The 16,825-nt window shown below is 34.8% G+C and overlaps 1 protein-coding gene across 1 annotated transcript in view; it reads right to left on the bottom strand.

The window, feature by feature from the left end:
• Positions 1-1,262: 1,262 nt before the first annotated feature.
• The window catches only part of LOC117330735 (LLGL scribble cell polarity complex component 2-like), a 104,000-nt gene continuing 88,437 nt past the window's right edge, over positions 1,263-16,825 (bottom strand). Inside the window, 17 exon segments of the mRNA XM_033889195.1 lie at positions 1,263-4,369; positions 5,709-5,755; positions 6,149-6,309; positions 7,260-7,397; positions 7,780-8,022; positions 8,310-8,430; positions 8,581-8,686; positions 8,903-9,183; positions 9,528-9,706; positions 10,023-10,152; positions 10,550-10,638; positions 10,919-11,247; positions 11,580-11,733; positions 12,155-12,222; positions 12,491-12,708; positions 13,652-13,830; positions 14,161-14,212. Of these exon segments, the coding sequence (XP_033745086.1) occupies positions 4,247-4,369; positions 5,709-5,755; positions 6,149-6,309; positions 7,260-7,397; positions 7,780-8,022; positions 8,310-8,430; positions 8,581-8,686; positions 8,903-9,183; positions 9,528-9,706; positions 10,023-10,152; positions 10,550-10,638; positions 10,919-11,247; positions 11,580-11,733; positions 12,155-12,222; positions 12,491-12,708; positions 13,652-13,830; positions 14,161-14,212 (2,618 nt within the window). The 3' untranslated portion in view covers positions 1,263-4,246.

A 16,825-nucleotide genomic window follows, 5' to 3' on the forward strand; every position in this document is an offset into this window, starting at 1 on the left:
AAGAGCACTCTTGTTGCCAGATCCCTGAACTTAAATTGTTGTATATATTGACCGATATGTTGTAAATATTTTGGTAATAAAATACTGTTTAAAGCCCCATTCCGGGAAGCAATGTTCATAAATAAACTTTTCTGTGTGCAATATAATGCTTATTTACATGTTGTTTCGTCGTATTTTTAGAGTTGAATACTAATTAATTAGTTAATTAATCGCGGGAAATTCCGAGCGTACAAATCTATTTATAAACTCCCAAAATAGTACGGTAATGAAGAGAAATCGAAAACGAGGCTGTATGATACCCAAAACAAACGTGTGCAGCATGGCGAGTTCTGACAGCAACGTCTCGGTAAGTAAAACGTACTTTTTTCTCACTGAATCATGCACTTCTTTTCTTGCAGACAATTAGATATTCGATGCTAGCTATTACATACAAATGTTTGACAACAATAAAGCGATCACTGCGGCTGAAATGGTCTTTTTTCCTTCTACGCTACCACTTTCACTTTCACTTACCAGTGATCGAGCACGATCGACGCCAATTTCTCGTCAGATTTCAGACTCGGTTCTTCCCTCAGAGCTCTCCAACGGGTATTCTCCTTTCCAAGTGTTATTTGCTTATGCTCCGTTGCATACCGCTGTTTCCTGCGTTATTTTTTCAGAGTCACTTAGGGTTTTTTTTTCGAACGAGCTTTGGCGTTTTTGTTTTGGACACCATATTGCTTCTCGATAATAGGTCTCCGATAGGTGGCGCTTTCTCTCATTAACATATGAAATTACCATATCTCATTCACCACTAGAAATTTTAGCGTTTCGATGGAATTCCGTTAATAACTCCATAAATACGACGAATTTCAATTTTTTATCATTTTTTTTCTTTGTTAGGAATGTTTTCTGTAGAAAATAATAAATATTAAATAAACTTTCCCGGAATGGGGCTTTAAACCAAAACTTTATATAAACTTCGAAATGTTTTAGTAGTCGAGTAAATTTGAAACCAATAATTTACAATTTGTAAAGGTCATGCCTTCTTGTTTAGGCACAATTTATCCTGTATATATTGCATTCATAACAGATTCAATATGGCATATATAAATGTCTGGTATCATGTTCTAAAATTCGATTTTGTAAAAGTCCGGGACTATGATCCTCTGGGGACGTGGCCTGTATCATACCTTCATCTAATGCATTATAAGGACACTTTGCTTTAATAAAATGTTGTTTGATTGTAAAAAAAAAAAAAAAAAAAAAAAAGATGGACAGAGTTGTGTTATGGTGGAATATTTTATTAGGCTTTCATCTTGATGGTTGTAATCAAAATAATGCCATTATTACATAACATGAATAATACACAATTCATTTACAACCAGTATGAGTGATTTAATTAAATGCACAGACACTTACCATGTTACTGACAACACAAGCAAGCATAGTAATGATACAAGATGGCTATTAGTTATACTGGCTTTGAAAAGACTCAACATCACTTGATCACATACTTATGGTTCAACTCTGAAAATGGTGTCCCTGTATAATCCTTATCTAAAATCCTTTTTTCCCCATTCACAGCAGTGTTTAATACTTTTTTATCAATGGATAATGAAGGCTTTGTTTTCCAAAAAAAGTCCCAGTTGTTTCTAGAATGATTACCAACCATACTCAGACGAAGAAAGTGTCATCATATTCACACTTATATATCAAAAAGCTTTACAAGCAATCTCTCTGGAAAACAATCATATGGAAAACATGATAAAAATCTTGGTAGTTTGGTCATTTGAAATATTTAACATGAATACACTAGTGAGAAAAATAAACCCTATTCCTTAAACCCTTAAAACACAGGGGTATCACAACGTTAACAAGCATATCGCCATCCTTAAATGGGTCACAAACAGCGAGGCACGAGCAAAAATGTATAAAATTGCATTTAACAATTGATAAGGCAAATAAATGGTATTTTACTGTAGAAACCGAATTTTTCATGTTAAGTTCAATAGTCATCTGTTAAAGTATAGGTTACATGGTAATGTAGATAAATACAGTAAGCTGACCATACGTTATTTTACCTAAGAAACCCTTCAATCAAATGTTACTGGTGAATGGGACACTTCCTTTAAAATCAAATTATACAATGATATCTATCTATGTGTACAATTTGGACTGTTACATGAAAAACTCTGAGTCTACAGTGTCAAAATCACTTAAGCTTTGGATTAAAAAAAATTCACAGTGGTAAGGGGAACACATCCAAGATCACACAAATACAACCTTTCTATACCAATATAGAGGACAGGGTTCACACTTAACGGACCCAATGAAACCTGCCAGTCACAAATTTTCACTTTAATATTGCCTAAGGACTATAAATGACTAACTACCATCACACCCTATTATGCCAACAATAATCAGGTCAGCTTGACATCAAAACATCACAACCATTTCAGCCCACCCATAACTATCTGAACACATAGAGAAATTGACCTTACCCAAGCCAGAAGTTACACAACGCTGTTAGTACTATTTACATCTTCACACTGCATGTAAATGAAGAAGTTTTAACTTATTTAAGTGTACTATCATCAAATGATCATCCATTTTTTTCAATCATAAATATCACTTTTTCTGAAATTTCTTAAATCAATTATTTATTTCATTCGTCAAATAATATTGGTATAGCAAACTTTGTTTTTTAAATAAATACTATAAATAGATTATTATTTTCGCCTCGGGAAATAGACCTGGTCTCCGTAATCCAGAAACTTTCTATATCCCTCAACCCCATACTTTAACTGTATATTGATGTACGCTGTTTAAATATGTTACAGATCTAGTTTAAAGTATAGTAAGATTCGAAATTCTAATATATAAAATATGGAACTTGGCAATGTAGTCACTTTAACAGCAAAACATTTTCATTTAAAACATGTACAACTACATTGTCGGTTTAAGTTTTTAACAAAGTTAGAATATTGCTATTAAGACATATTAGCACAGAATTTAACACACTAAATAAACTATCACATTTTATCTAAAACTGTACAAATCTATACACAAAACACATACAAATCTCTATTTTGTTACCATGTCTTCAAAAATGTTGAAAACATGCTTACAGTAATATTTCATTTGATGGAAATATTCTGCTTCTGTATTCTTTAAATTCGACCTAACCCAAGTTTCCTGAACGTTCTTCAACAAAGAATTTTCCATTTTTTCCCCCAATGCAAAAGTTGTGCTGGTGTGAAGGAAATATCTTTAAGAACACATCTAAAACTGGGGTCAGTTTTATATAATGCTAGAAATAATCCAACTATAAAATACTGATACAAGCATGCCTCCAGCTTTCATGTTCTGATTTAATCGTTTTTCTTTGCTTTTCTTATGCTGCCTTATCCAGGACTCAACATTTCTATGGACTCTTAAACTTAAATTGCACTAATCACATAAAAATGCATAAAATATAAAGAGCATTAACCAATGAAGCTTCGAAAAGAAATCGTATAAAATAAAAATTTGCATAATTTACAATCATCGTGATTAACTTTGCAACACTTACAAAAAGAACCTTACAAAACTACATTATGTTTCCAAATGGAAGCTGTCTATATCCCCAACCACATTATGACATAGACTATTAATATATATAGCATCAGTACTGCTTATATCACCATAGTAACTAAACAGAAAACATTTTAATGAAGTTAATAATTTAAGGTTGGTTAAATGAGTGTATGGAAGATGAAACATCTTGAATCTGACTGTATTCCATCCTTATTATACTGATAAATTCAATCAGATTCAGAAATCATTGACATGGATAATGCATTCCACACCATCCTACCTTAAAGCTGTTTTTTTTTTGTTCAAAAGATGAGCAATGTCCGTCACTGACGCAATTAGAATTCACACACGCTGTCATCATGAGTCTTAGATGAACTAAATGCCCACACTTCATAACAGAGCAATTATAAATGTCAAGACTAATTTTGGAATTACGTTGATGACACTGAAAGTCACAGGCTGTCCAGAAGTAAGGAAGTTTTGCCTGTCATCGAACAGGCCTGCTTCTATGTTAGCATGTCTTGTCTAAAGAATTTCACCTGATATCAGCATCATCACCAGAAATATCCATACTATCATCAGTGCTGCAAAATACTGTAAAAGCGCCTGCGTTCTTGGTCCCAGCTGCCCCGATACCACATTTCTGACTCCCTATAGGGGAGTATTACAAAGGGGGACATTTCTGGAATTAACTTGCAACAGCAGTGTCCACAATGGTATCGGCTTCTTGTGCGACTTTCTTGGCGATCACTGTTTCATCTACATCTTCGGTTATCTTCAGTTCCTTCAGTTTATCTGAAGTATCAATCTCCTGCAATAGTTTATACATCCATGTTAAGTTTTAACATATAAAATAAATATCAGCTACAGTTTGTATGACTGGGGGTGACCAGAGAAATGTCTGCAGTAGCATTCCCTTATGACACCCCTTCCATAAAACACCTAAGCTAGCACACTTGCACACAGCTCATTCAACACCAAGATGGTGAGCATCTTAGACAGAAAGACAATGAAAAAGTATGAAGAACAAATCATAAAACATTTGGAGGATATTCACTAACATGATGACTATTCTAAAGAACATTTGCATAAACATGAAAACTTTCTCAATCATACATAATTAACGTGAAAGAACAATTTTATGACTTTTATATATGTAAGGTGCTTTAATATATGAACACTTGATAATTATACTTTCTGAATATAAGAAAGTGTTTCAAACTATTGAAATTCATGCTTTTAGCAAGAAAGGCTTTTAACGATGAATTTCACTTTCTCAGAAAAAACTAGCGGCTAAAGGTTAAACACGTGTAATTTATAGCATTTGAATTAGTAACCTTATATATTTGTGTGGATAAGAAAAAATGTGTTACTTTAAGGACATTATGTGCTATTATACGGTAGAGGACATTGTAATATGAGAGGTGACACATATTCATGTATATATCGAATCACCTGGTACAATGAACTTGTGTATGTATTTATATATATATATATATTCACATATATACATATATACACAATATTCAGAGGTCATGCAATATATTGGTATATAAAATGTTATTTATAAATCTGTTAAAACACACAACTTTGTTTTAGATAAGCCTCATCTTCAAACCTACCTTCATCTATTAATTATATAACTTATTACATAATCTTTATCTTAACCATCCAGAAATGTTTATCTTAACCATCCAGAAATCTATCGCAAATATTTATGTAACTACTCATAATGCTGTAGATTTCAGAAGTTTTGTTTTGTTTTTGTTTTTAAATTAAGAAGCACCCTAGGTCAATTTCTTGGCCTTAAAACATTTAAGTACTATTTGTCTAGACATAAATCACAGCAAGTACAAGAGGAACAATATAGGTACCTGACCTCAAATTAATCAAAAGTTAATAAATGAAGCAAGACAAATTCTAATTAAATACAACAGAAACTCAAAATATGTAAGTGTAACGATGAAATTAGTCTACAACAAAAGACGACAGTGGGAGAGAACTAAAGACTGGATGGAATGTTAAAATGAAGAAGTGTTAATCACAGTATCACCACCACCACCACAAGAAATCGTTCGAGGCACCAAACAGCGCTGAGATTAGTGCTATGGTGGGATGTCATAAGAGAAAGTACAACGGACGCCTCTCACCTCCACAACAGGTTGTGTCGCCTTCGTGTCGTCATCTATGTTATTTACTGTAGGTGTAAAAACGTCACGACATGGAAATTTGTTTGGGCATGGAAATTTGTTTGGGGTACAAATTGCTTATCAATTAAATTTACAGGTTCTTTCATTTCCTGACATAAGTGATTTGATTACAAACATGTTTCACAATGTTTTACAGCTGATATTATTTTAAGTACAAATAGATCAGCAATGTGTTTTTTATCTACTTAAAAAATCATGAAATATATTTTTAACAAAACCATATATCTTAAATACATCATATCAATGAGTTAACACAGATCACATTTCAATTCTGAAGTGTAATAATTATGAAATATATAATTTTATTAATACATCTCTTAAGCTATTTTTCACCTTAATTAGCAACATGTTTACAGCAAGAAGTATTTTAATTCAAATACCTTGTGTGGTTGTTTCCTCTGTGGTTGAAGATGTAACTGAGGTGACTGTCTCCATGACGGAAGATGCCGTGTGTGATACCTCGGCCACTGTTGTGGTCGTCGTCTCGACAACAGTACTTGACTGAACTTCAGTGGTCACCTCAGTGGACAGTGTCTCCATACTGTAAATGAAGGTCAAGTTCAGGTTATGTATCAAATACCTAGAGAAACCTTAACATCCATTCGTAATATATATCATTCGCAATTTAATCTAAATTTCAAAATCTACCTTAAAAACGTTCTTCATGTACAGTATAAGAGATGCTAACAGAAACAAAGAAAAAATATTTTTTGGGGGGGTCGGAGAAACATGTGTAATTGACAATACATAGTTGCATATGATTTAAAGCTCAATTTACTGTTATCATTGCATGTAGTGCAGTCCTGGAATCTGGATGCATTTCTGAAATAGTCATATGATATAACAACGTATAATCTGATAGAAAGCATGCTAAAAATATGCATATTTTTACGTTTCAACATGAAGCATGAAGAATACTATCATGAGTGTAAGTGGATACAAGTGATTAAAATGTAACAGCAGCCATAGGTATCAGAGTATAAGTGGATACAAATTATTAAAATGTAACAGCAGCCATAGGTATCAGAGTATAAGTGGATACAAATTATTAAAATGTAACAGCAGCCATAGGTACAAAGACATTGTGCAATACCAGTAAGCAATAGAAAGCTTTACGAAAATGTCAGGTTATATAGGATACACCTAATGAGCTTTGTGGTAGAAGGTTGATATGCTAAAGGAAGAGTGTGTCAGGAAACTCAGCATTCCAGGGTTCTTTATCCATGTTTGTTCCATATAGTCCATCTATCTATTCTCTAAAGGGCAGATACGTGACAAAATACACAAAAAGCAGCCATAGGGTAAAAGTTTGTGTCAGTGGTATCAAATCTATCTTGATTATAGTGATGAATGCCACGAAAACCAAGTAGCTGAAAACTACACAAGAACTTTCATCAGGTTAACAGATTAATGCTTCAGTAACAAAGTAATTGGCAGACAAAAGCGACAGAGCCTATTCCTAGTGTTAGTTGTTAGTAGTAAGATACTAACACTTGTATACTGTCTTGAGTTATCTCCCCTTCTATTGTGGTATCTGCTCGCGAATCATTCATCAACTGTGAGTCGCTGAGAGCTTCAGCGATGTCCCCACTGTTGTACTGCTGCTGACTCGCTAGATTCTCGCCCTCCCTACAACACCACAAAACACAGGTCACCTCAACCCCTATTACTGTGTCTTATGGTGGCAAATCAGGCCAAACTCACAATTTTGTATCCAGACAACTTCAAACCTATTTTGTTTACAAGAATAATCCTTCCAGAAAAACTTTTTTTTTAAATAAATGTATAGATATTATGCTTGTTAAAAAATCAGTGATGTTGGCATCTTCCTGATATATATAATTCAAATGCAATGAATCCCATTGAATACAAAAAGCAATAGTGGATGTTTACGAGTATAATTTGCTGTCTTGGTTATCCATATATATACTTACCTTACATAATTTTGTCATAAAGTTGTCAAACTACTGTTTCATTAACTTTTTTATTCTGAATAATGAGAGTAACCTACCCTTGTTTTTCCTCTTCCTGTGCTGTCTGACCTTCCTCAGCACCCTCTGTTGTCCCTTCAGCCACCGGAGCTGCCTCTACGACTGGCTCAGGCTCTGGTTCAGGTCTCATGCCCTCCTTTAACTCAACTGCACAGTTGGAGTCAGCCACATACCGTGATGACAGTGTTACTCGGATATATTCTGATGGGGAGTTCAGGAAAAAGCCCTGGCCTTGTTTTGTAAAGGTAAATGATGAGATACCACTGCAAAAAAACAAATATTCATTCTATTTTACACAGGAATTTTATAGAACAGGTTTAATTCTCAACATCCATCCAAATTTCATGTTTCACAAAAAAGGGATCGAGGTATTCCAAATCTCTTTCTTGTCTTTATCCTGATATGTCCACTCTATGGTCTCGTACATAATAACTTTCAATGCTGAAGTTCTGCTTTATTCTCACCTCCACTCCATCTCAGACAGCAACACAAAAATCACACAAATGAGAAAAAGAAATACCAACACAGAACAGAAAATCTTCATTCTTACTTGATATCTTCTCTGCGTAGCGCTGAAGCCATTAATTGTTCTCGCAGTGTCATGATCGAGTATACACTAAGGTCACCCTGGTTACTAAGGCAGGCAATATCATTCTCGGTGTAATTTTCATCTGAAATGCAAACCACACAATTAAAACACATTATGTGATGTTTATGCACTTTGTTCCCAAAGATTGTAATGAATATGTGCAGCTTCAACATTAATGAATTAAATGGGAAAAATTGAGTTTTTTTCCCCAATTAATATGCATATAACTCACCACTTTTGCTTCTAAATGTGACGAAAGCGACTTTGCGGATTCGGGAACCATGAAGAGCTGTGAGTTTGAACTTCCACCTAGCCTTCAGCTGGGGTAGTGAGAAGATCTGTTGAGAGAACAAACATGTTAGCTAAGGTAACAGATTGTCAACAACAATGTCTATTTTATCTCATAGAAATATTTCAATGATTATGTTAAATGCATTAGAATCTCTTCGAATTCCTGAATTGTTGATGCTCATGATAAACACATTGGAAACTTTCAATCTAACGCAAGCTCTCTTCTGTATATCAATCAATATCTCAAAACATTGTCTACGCACCTTGAGCTGCTCTTCGGAGCAAATAACTACGGAATGCTGGCCTGACATTTCTGGAGCTTTGGCTCGCTCATGCTGGACCTCGAGTGGGTCAGGAAGAGTTCGTGCCCGGCTATCAACCACGCCGATAGAAATGACTGGTGCTTTGTGACGTAGCTTTATTTCCTTTGCTAGTAGAGATGTGACATCTGTCTCTGACCTTTTCTCTGTTGGTACACTTATGCTGTATATGTAGACGTGTCCGCCATTTGTGCCCACCCATAGTGACGGTGTGTTTCCAGAACCTAAATTACACAAAACATTCAGATCACAGTATCAAACAATATTTCAAAACAATCACCAAATCACTAAAAAAGTTATTTCAAACGTCCATAAAATTTTTTTTCCTAAAAATCTTCTCAATGATGATTAACTGTTAAAGGAAATGTTTAAGAAACAAAAGCAAGTATGTTCAAACATAAATGTCCAAACATATATACAAAGGAGTTATGCTACTATGGTGTAAACTTGAGCAAAATCATTTCATAGTTCTCAAGGTATGACACTGATTCAGAATAGGACATAGAACGAGTCAAATGTCACCTTTGGTGCTTTAAACTGATCAGAGATAAAATTAAACCCAACACACCTTGTGTGATAAAAGTATCTGCGAAGTACAGACATCTAACCATAGATGCCATGGAGTCTTCCGTGCTGCGAGCTTCTACTGCTCGCTCCACCGGTCGTGGCTCAGGTGATGCTGCAGGGGATGTCCGACTGGTGGCGCCCTCTGCAGGAGTTTCCTCTATACCTGTGGTCTTTTCCTCACTAAAATATAACATGACACACATTACAAATCATAAAATGATCAAGAGTCTATTTCAACAAAAGGGGATTACCTATTTTTGAAGTTACCTGACCATTGTACTTCATATAAATACAGATTAAATATAGATTAGCCAGTACTATTGTTGCTTAAAGAGCAAACTTTTAATCATAAAAAGATTAACAGTGCATCTTTTATGTACATCCCAAACAAAGATCAAGTCTAGCACATTTTAGAGATTCTATTCTACATGTACACAATTCTGGTTAATATTTGATGAGAAGTAAAGAAATTATTGTGTTTTGAATAGATACTAACGTTTTGTCATCTTTCTTGACTTTCTCACGCCTCTGGGAGCGACCCCGTCTCAGCTTACGGAATGATTCTCTCAAGGATTTCTTTAGGGACTTCCTTCTTGACATAGGTGTATCCGATGTTCCAGTCATGTCTGCAAAACATGTCATCAACCGTTAATTATTGGTCCTACTAGTCAGAATAAGTCTGATCAATCTATGGATCTGCCAATTGTTTCTCAACTTCAGGGATCATCCCATGTTCTTTGCCACCTCATATTTCATGTTAATAAAGTTTTAGCAAAACAATTCAAATACCATACATACTTAACCACACTTTTACCTTTGTACATAAACACTACATTCTGTAGAAATAACGTGATATAAAGAAACAGCATTTTAGTGCAAAAAAAACACCAAAATATAATAGAAAGTTAACTGTCAAATATTTATTACCTTTGTTGCACATTTTCAAAGACTTCTGTTAAAGGTAAAAAATGACAAAGGAGAAAATTTAAAATGTTGCAGTAGATTTCGATAAAATAGACAAACCTGTTGGGTTAAGAGTACAGCGAACTAACACTTCCTTCTTCTGGGCGTAATCAAATAGTCCAAAGCCATGGGCGGTACCAGCTGCCACTCTGTAATGTAAAAGATTGGAAGTGTAATACAACTCATCAGATCAAGAGCTACTGTTTAAATCAAAACAATGAGACGTGAGACAGGCATGTACTTTAATCTACACATTTTTTGTTTATAAAATGTGACGGGACCATTGAAACTCCACTTCATTTTGTCCACTTTGTTTTCAAATAATTAGAAAATGATAACTTTGCAGAAAGTGCCAAATCGGACGAGTTGAATACCGAGGGATTTCTGGGGAATTTTTTTACATAAGAATCAAACTCATAAAAAACTTACAACTGCCATTCTGAGTTAAAGGCAAGAGCAGTACAGGCAGCAGGAGGGTAAACCTGCATTATACTTGTGGGCTGGAATCCAGATGCAAATTTGATGTCACCTTCCCTTTGTGGTAGAGCCTCATGACCCTTCCATACAAAATTGTCACGGTCATTGACAATGTTGACCTTAACGGTCTCAACCTCCTGTTCCCGGTCTTCACGCTCCATTTGTAAGGTGATCACCTGTCCTGCAGTTCCTGCAATCACTAGCGTCTCGCTGAGTGGACAAAGCGAGATTTTTTGGATGCCGAGTCTGGGATCATCACTGAATGGATCATAGTTTCCAACCTACCATAGAAATAATTAAGAGTTGTTAACAATTAAACATATCAGCATAACAAAGTGAATTTAAAATTTCTTCAGTTACGAATTTACAAGACAACTGATGTTTTTTTTTTAATATTCAGTTTAACATTCATCAGCCACATAAGTAGCAAGACTGCATAAAATTGTTTGAGAACTGAATTGATCAATTAGTGTCAATAAAATCACACAGGTCGTATGTCCTAACAACATTAATGATTAAAGTCATTGTAGTCCTGGCCAATACCAGTCACAACATGTGTATCATTAGATTAATCTTGTGTAAATATCTCTATAAATTTATAAGTCATTCATACCTTCCTAAAGGGAGGCCACTCCTCCTCGACTTCGCCATTGCTGTCACCACCTGTATGGATGTCAACATTAAATATGCTGCAGGTTGACAATTTGTATAACAACTTCATGGAGGTTCCAGAGGCATCCCAGAACTTCACTGTACCATCTTCATGACTGAAAACCAAATCCAATACATTCATACTGTAGGGTTTGCCATATAAAATGTCAGAACACCATATAATAAAAGACATTTGTCCCAATATTTCACTGTCCTAACCTCACACCTTGTAAATCAAAACCATTCCAATGATATTTGCATGGTGGAATAAACTTCATGGAAAAGTTTTAACATTGTTACACAATATCCTTATGGACAGAGACACCAATTTACTGAGAAGTTCTGAAAATATTAGAAAATTGCAAATAACTTTTTTACATTGATCAAAATTTCAATTTGAAGTTAAATTAATTTCTAATCACTAATACTTCAAAAAGGCAAATAATATGTGACACAGGTAACAACACACTTTACAAACACAGATTTTGTAAGCGTAAATTTCTGTTACAATTTATCACACACTGCTGCACAGCTTACCCAGTTAACATCAAGTCTTTTGTCGACCCTTCTGCTCCTTCAAGTTTCCCTCCATTAATCGGCCAATCCTACAAAACAATTAAACAATTTTTGGAGATTAGAACAAAGCAAATCATATAAGATATGAATTAATGATAAATTTATGAAACCTTATACACAAATATCCCTATTGAATTATCAGCATTAATTAACAGAGGTCAGACAATAAATCTGTTCAAATTTTAAAAATTGCCTCGGTTGTAGTTCATAATTATTCACTTGTACATTAAATGCGTACTTTGATGACTTTGAATGCCTTTTTTAAATTGTTGTGGCATTATCATGATCTTGACTTACTCTCTTTGAGAGGCCATCCATCTGAGCCTCTCCAGCATCCACGATTTTCTGCCAGAGTTGGTTCGGGATGTTGCCAACATGCTGTGAACAGGTTATAGCCGAGCAGTGTAAGCTGTTCATATACGGCAGATGGAATGTTGGCCAGTTGTTGGAGTCCAGGTCGATGAGGACTATTTCCTCTTCAGCCAGGACAACTAATGTGTGAGGCTCGTCATTCTCTGTAACAAAATGTATAGCGAGTCGTTAGATATCATCGGAGGGAGCAGAAAATGGGGTACACAATATAAGAAATGTTATGAATTGTGATCCGCAGTAATGACTGAAATCCACAGCATCTATATAGGGAACCTCAGTGAAGGAAAAGTGATCAAGTTACAGAGAGGAAAAATAGATTGATCAGTAATATACACACACAAGAATCAAGACGCCTTCATACTTTAGTCGATTTAACAAAATATGTCTAAAGTAGAGTGGTCAAAGACATAAAACTGCTATATCTCCACATTGCTATGATGTACAAATGCAAATTTGTTCCATCTTTTGGTAATCTGATATGTAATAGGTTCAAACCAACTTGAACTTTATCAAAAAATCCAGATAAAAAAAGACATGAACACTAACACAAAACCCTATGATCAGAACAACAAGATTAACCTTTAACAGTATTCAATTGCTCCAGGAACAAATGACATTGAACACAGCACCAAGTTTTAGTTTCTGGTGTTTTGTTTCAAAACAAAGTATTAAGTAATATTTAGTTTTAGTTTTTGGTTTCAGCTAAGGATAAACTTTTTTTCTGTAGGTTTAACTTGAAAACTACAAACTGAGCTAAAAGGTGGCATTCAACACACAAATATGTTCATACTGAAGAACCAGAACAAAATCACAGTTGTAAATTTTGCCAATGTAACTATTAAACCTAATTCATCTTAATATTTGAGCCTGTAACAAATGATGTAACTAATTTAAAATTGAAATCAGATAAAATATTTGGCGTCTGGGTAAAATAACCTATTTTTGTGGATAAACAATACCATGAGTAAGATTTTACATGGCCATAATATGTGGTGGTGGGGAGGGGACTGAATACTTTCACCCATGCAATATAAACTCTAACAACACTGTAATTCTGTCCTGTATCACATCCATACTGCTGCATACCATCTCTATCCTCACTGGTGTCATTCTCATCAGCCCGTGTGATGGTCACAAAGTCAACCACCTTAGATGTGAAGTCAAACACAATGTGGTTGTTAGAATTCTCCTGCATCACGCTGATGGTGTGACGGTCTCCGTAGCTAGCCCTTGGCATGCCACCAGAGAATATGATGAATGGATCACTGAAAAGATAAAAGAGTCGATATTATCACAGCAGATCATTCGGCTATCAAGCATTGATGTAGAGAAATTGATTTTGAAAACCATACAGAAATATTTTGGATATCAGATCTATAAGAAATGTGAGAAACAATTTAACTTGTCACTAAAGCGATGTCATTGGAGTCTAAAACTGAGTGAGGTATAGATTATTCAAACCTACAGGATGAAAAGCTAGAAAAATTTCAAATTTCTCGAGGATGTTTTTTTTTTTTTTTTTTTTTTTGATAATTCATCTCAAGACTCAAGAATGAAAATGACTTTATCTCATTCTAAGGAACACCAATGCTTACCTCTTAGCAGTTTTCCAGCAGACCTTACTGATGGCTTTACATGGGAATGGACCTGTAAATATAGAATTTTTCAAAGGTGAAAATCAACAAGATCTATCATATTATTTTATTTTGCCATATATATCTTTATTTTAAAATCATTCCACTGGATGGCAAAGACATAAAACTTCTAACTGAAAGTAGGAGGTGGGCTTATAACAAGAGAATGGCATAATGTTTACTGACTTCGCAACAGATATGGGTTGGCTTTTTACAGCAACATTGTCACATAAATATTGTATATCATCACCTCTAAGGTGACATTAATTCATTAAATTCAATACAAGTTGATGTTTTCTACCGACAGTAAATAATGATCCTAAATAACAAGTGAGGTTTATATGTATATTATCATTGTTAAGCTATGGCTCCTGTAACTCGGATAAATATGTTTCTTCCTAACAGATCAAGAGGTGGTGTTTAAAACAGTGGAGAACGCAAAAACTTTGATCAATTATTTTTCTATTCAGTTTTCATGCAGAAGATTTCTAAATATCATGAACAGTTTGTTGTTTTTTTTAAACTCATGGGATGGGGCCTTTTTGTCCCATTTTTGGAAGAAATTGGTGAATTCGGTAGAAAAAAATTCAGGAGAAAACTGCATTTTTCATAAATTTGTCTTTAACATAGAGTAATTACAATTAGGAATGAGGACACTAATCTGTCCTTACCCTGACACATCATAGTTAGGTGGTGATAAATCTGTGTTTTATTGTAACAAAAATGACATGGAGTTTAACAGACATGCTGAAATATGTTGCCACACTTTACTTTTACATAAAATCAATACTTTTCTCACAGGAATAGACATTTTCTGACACGATTTTATCTCACTCCAGTGAAACATTATCTTACATGTGATGAACAGCCTGATACGGTATTGTCAGTGGGTGACACAGACAGGGATATATTGTGTAACAACTGTGCATGTTCTGTACAGTATGCTTGGTTGTTTGCTGGGTTTATCACCCTGTGAACAGTCTGCGTCATTTTGAGGTGGGGTCTACTTGTAGTAGTTGGTGTCTACCTCACTCTAACAACATACTGAAGGCCAATCAAGTGCCATCCAGAGCAATAAGGGTAAAGTGTCTTGCCCTAGGATACAACCACGACAGCACAGACTAGTCCGTATCTCAGCTTCCTGAGAAACACAAACTGACAGGGGTAGGGAGTCTCGAACCATGTACCTCAGATCTTCACCTGAGGTTACCTGGACAGTGCTCTAACCACCTGAGCTATCACGGCCCCATCTAAATGTAAATACACAACTGATTTATAAACAGGTAGGAGAATAAGATTCTATGGATTTTGATGGCCTTTTTGTGGTTCTGCAATACAAACATTTTTAATATATTTTTTTTACATTAAATTGCAACCGACATGATTTTGGATGTGTAAATAATCTGTCCGAGGTCACAAAATCAGATCTCAATGTATACATATCAAACTGAAACTGCATATGAATAATTTTTATCTACAAAAGCGAATTCCACTATGATTTCCCAAGCAAATTCTCAAAACTTGTACACATGGGTGAACACTTAACTTGTAGGTCCTACCTACATAATCAAGCCATGCTTCCATGCACTCGTGTTTTAATATTTTTCAGGTATATATCTACAGCATCACATATAATCAGAAATCGGCCACTACAGTCTTTAACGATCTTGCATGTCAGTTAGCAGTTAAGATATCTGATGACCCTGTCAACCTCAAGACAGACAGATCCTAACGTTACACATGTCTGCCTCTCTCAGACAACTTTATTTCACATTCCATTGGTTTTTATTTCATTTAAATGAATACTTTTTAACAAAAGAGAGGCATGGTTTGAGGGACTCGAGAAAAAAAAAAGATCTTTTGAAACATAACTGTTATTGTCACAACGTCAATTCAGCCATGTCTAATAACACACCACATTAGACACTGACTGGGTCCCTGTCAGCAACAAAACAGTGCACACCCAAGTCTATCTTATTGGTGTCAATAGCAACCAAATCTGTTTTCCACCCTGTATTATTTACATATCATACAAAACATATTTTCCACCAGCAAGACCTTGAGTAATCTAACACTCACATTTTGCACCCTTGTACAATTAGGGACTTAAGTACTTTCAGCTTCATGCTATTTATTAGCCTTGGTGGTAGTTTTGATATGCATTTCTTTTAATCCAATGCAAATTTTGTACTCTGACACTCTGGTCTCTGATAACACTTACCCTGCTGTACATGCACTGAGTCATACACATGGCAACCATGTTACTCAGCAGTTCTACAACACCTGTTTCTCAAAGTATTCCTTCTATTAATTCAATTATCTTAAAATAATTCCATTCAATCTAAACTGAAATTTATCCGAGTTCTTTATAAAAAAAATTTGCCATCCTTTGACTTTTAGCATTTTTTAAATTGTGTGCATATTCTTAACAAAATTCTTTTTCTTTCCCCTTTTCATTATAACACTTGAAGTTTTTTTTATTTGATACTGGCTTTTATACTGGGTAATATGGCAAAATACAAATCCAAATGTCAAAACACTTTTGATTTGAGCATTCTCAACAAACATTTTATTCTACCCTAATTATGAAATAGCATTATCTAAATTACTGAGTTGAAAACTGAAA

This window comes from Pecten maximus, chromosome 1 (genome assembly GCF_902652985.1).
Source record: "Pecten maximus chromosome 1, xPecMax1.1, whole genome shotgun sequence".
NCBI classification, from domain to species: Eukaryota; Metazoa; Mollusca; class Bivalvia; order Pectinida; family Pectinidae; genus Pecten; species Pecten maximus.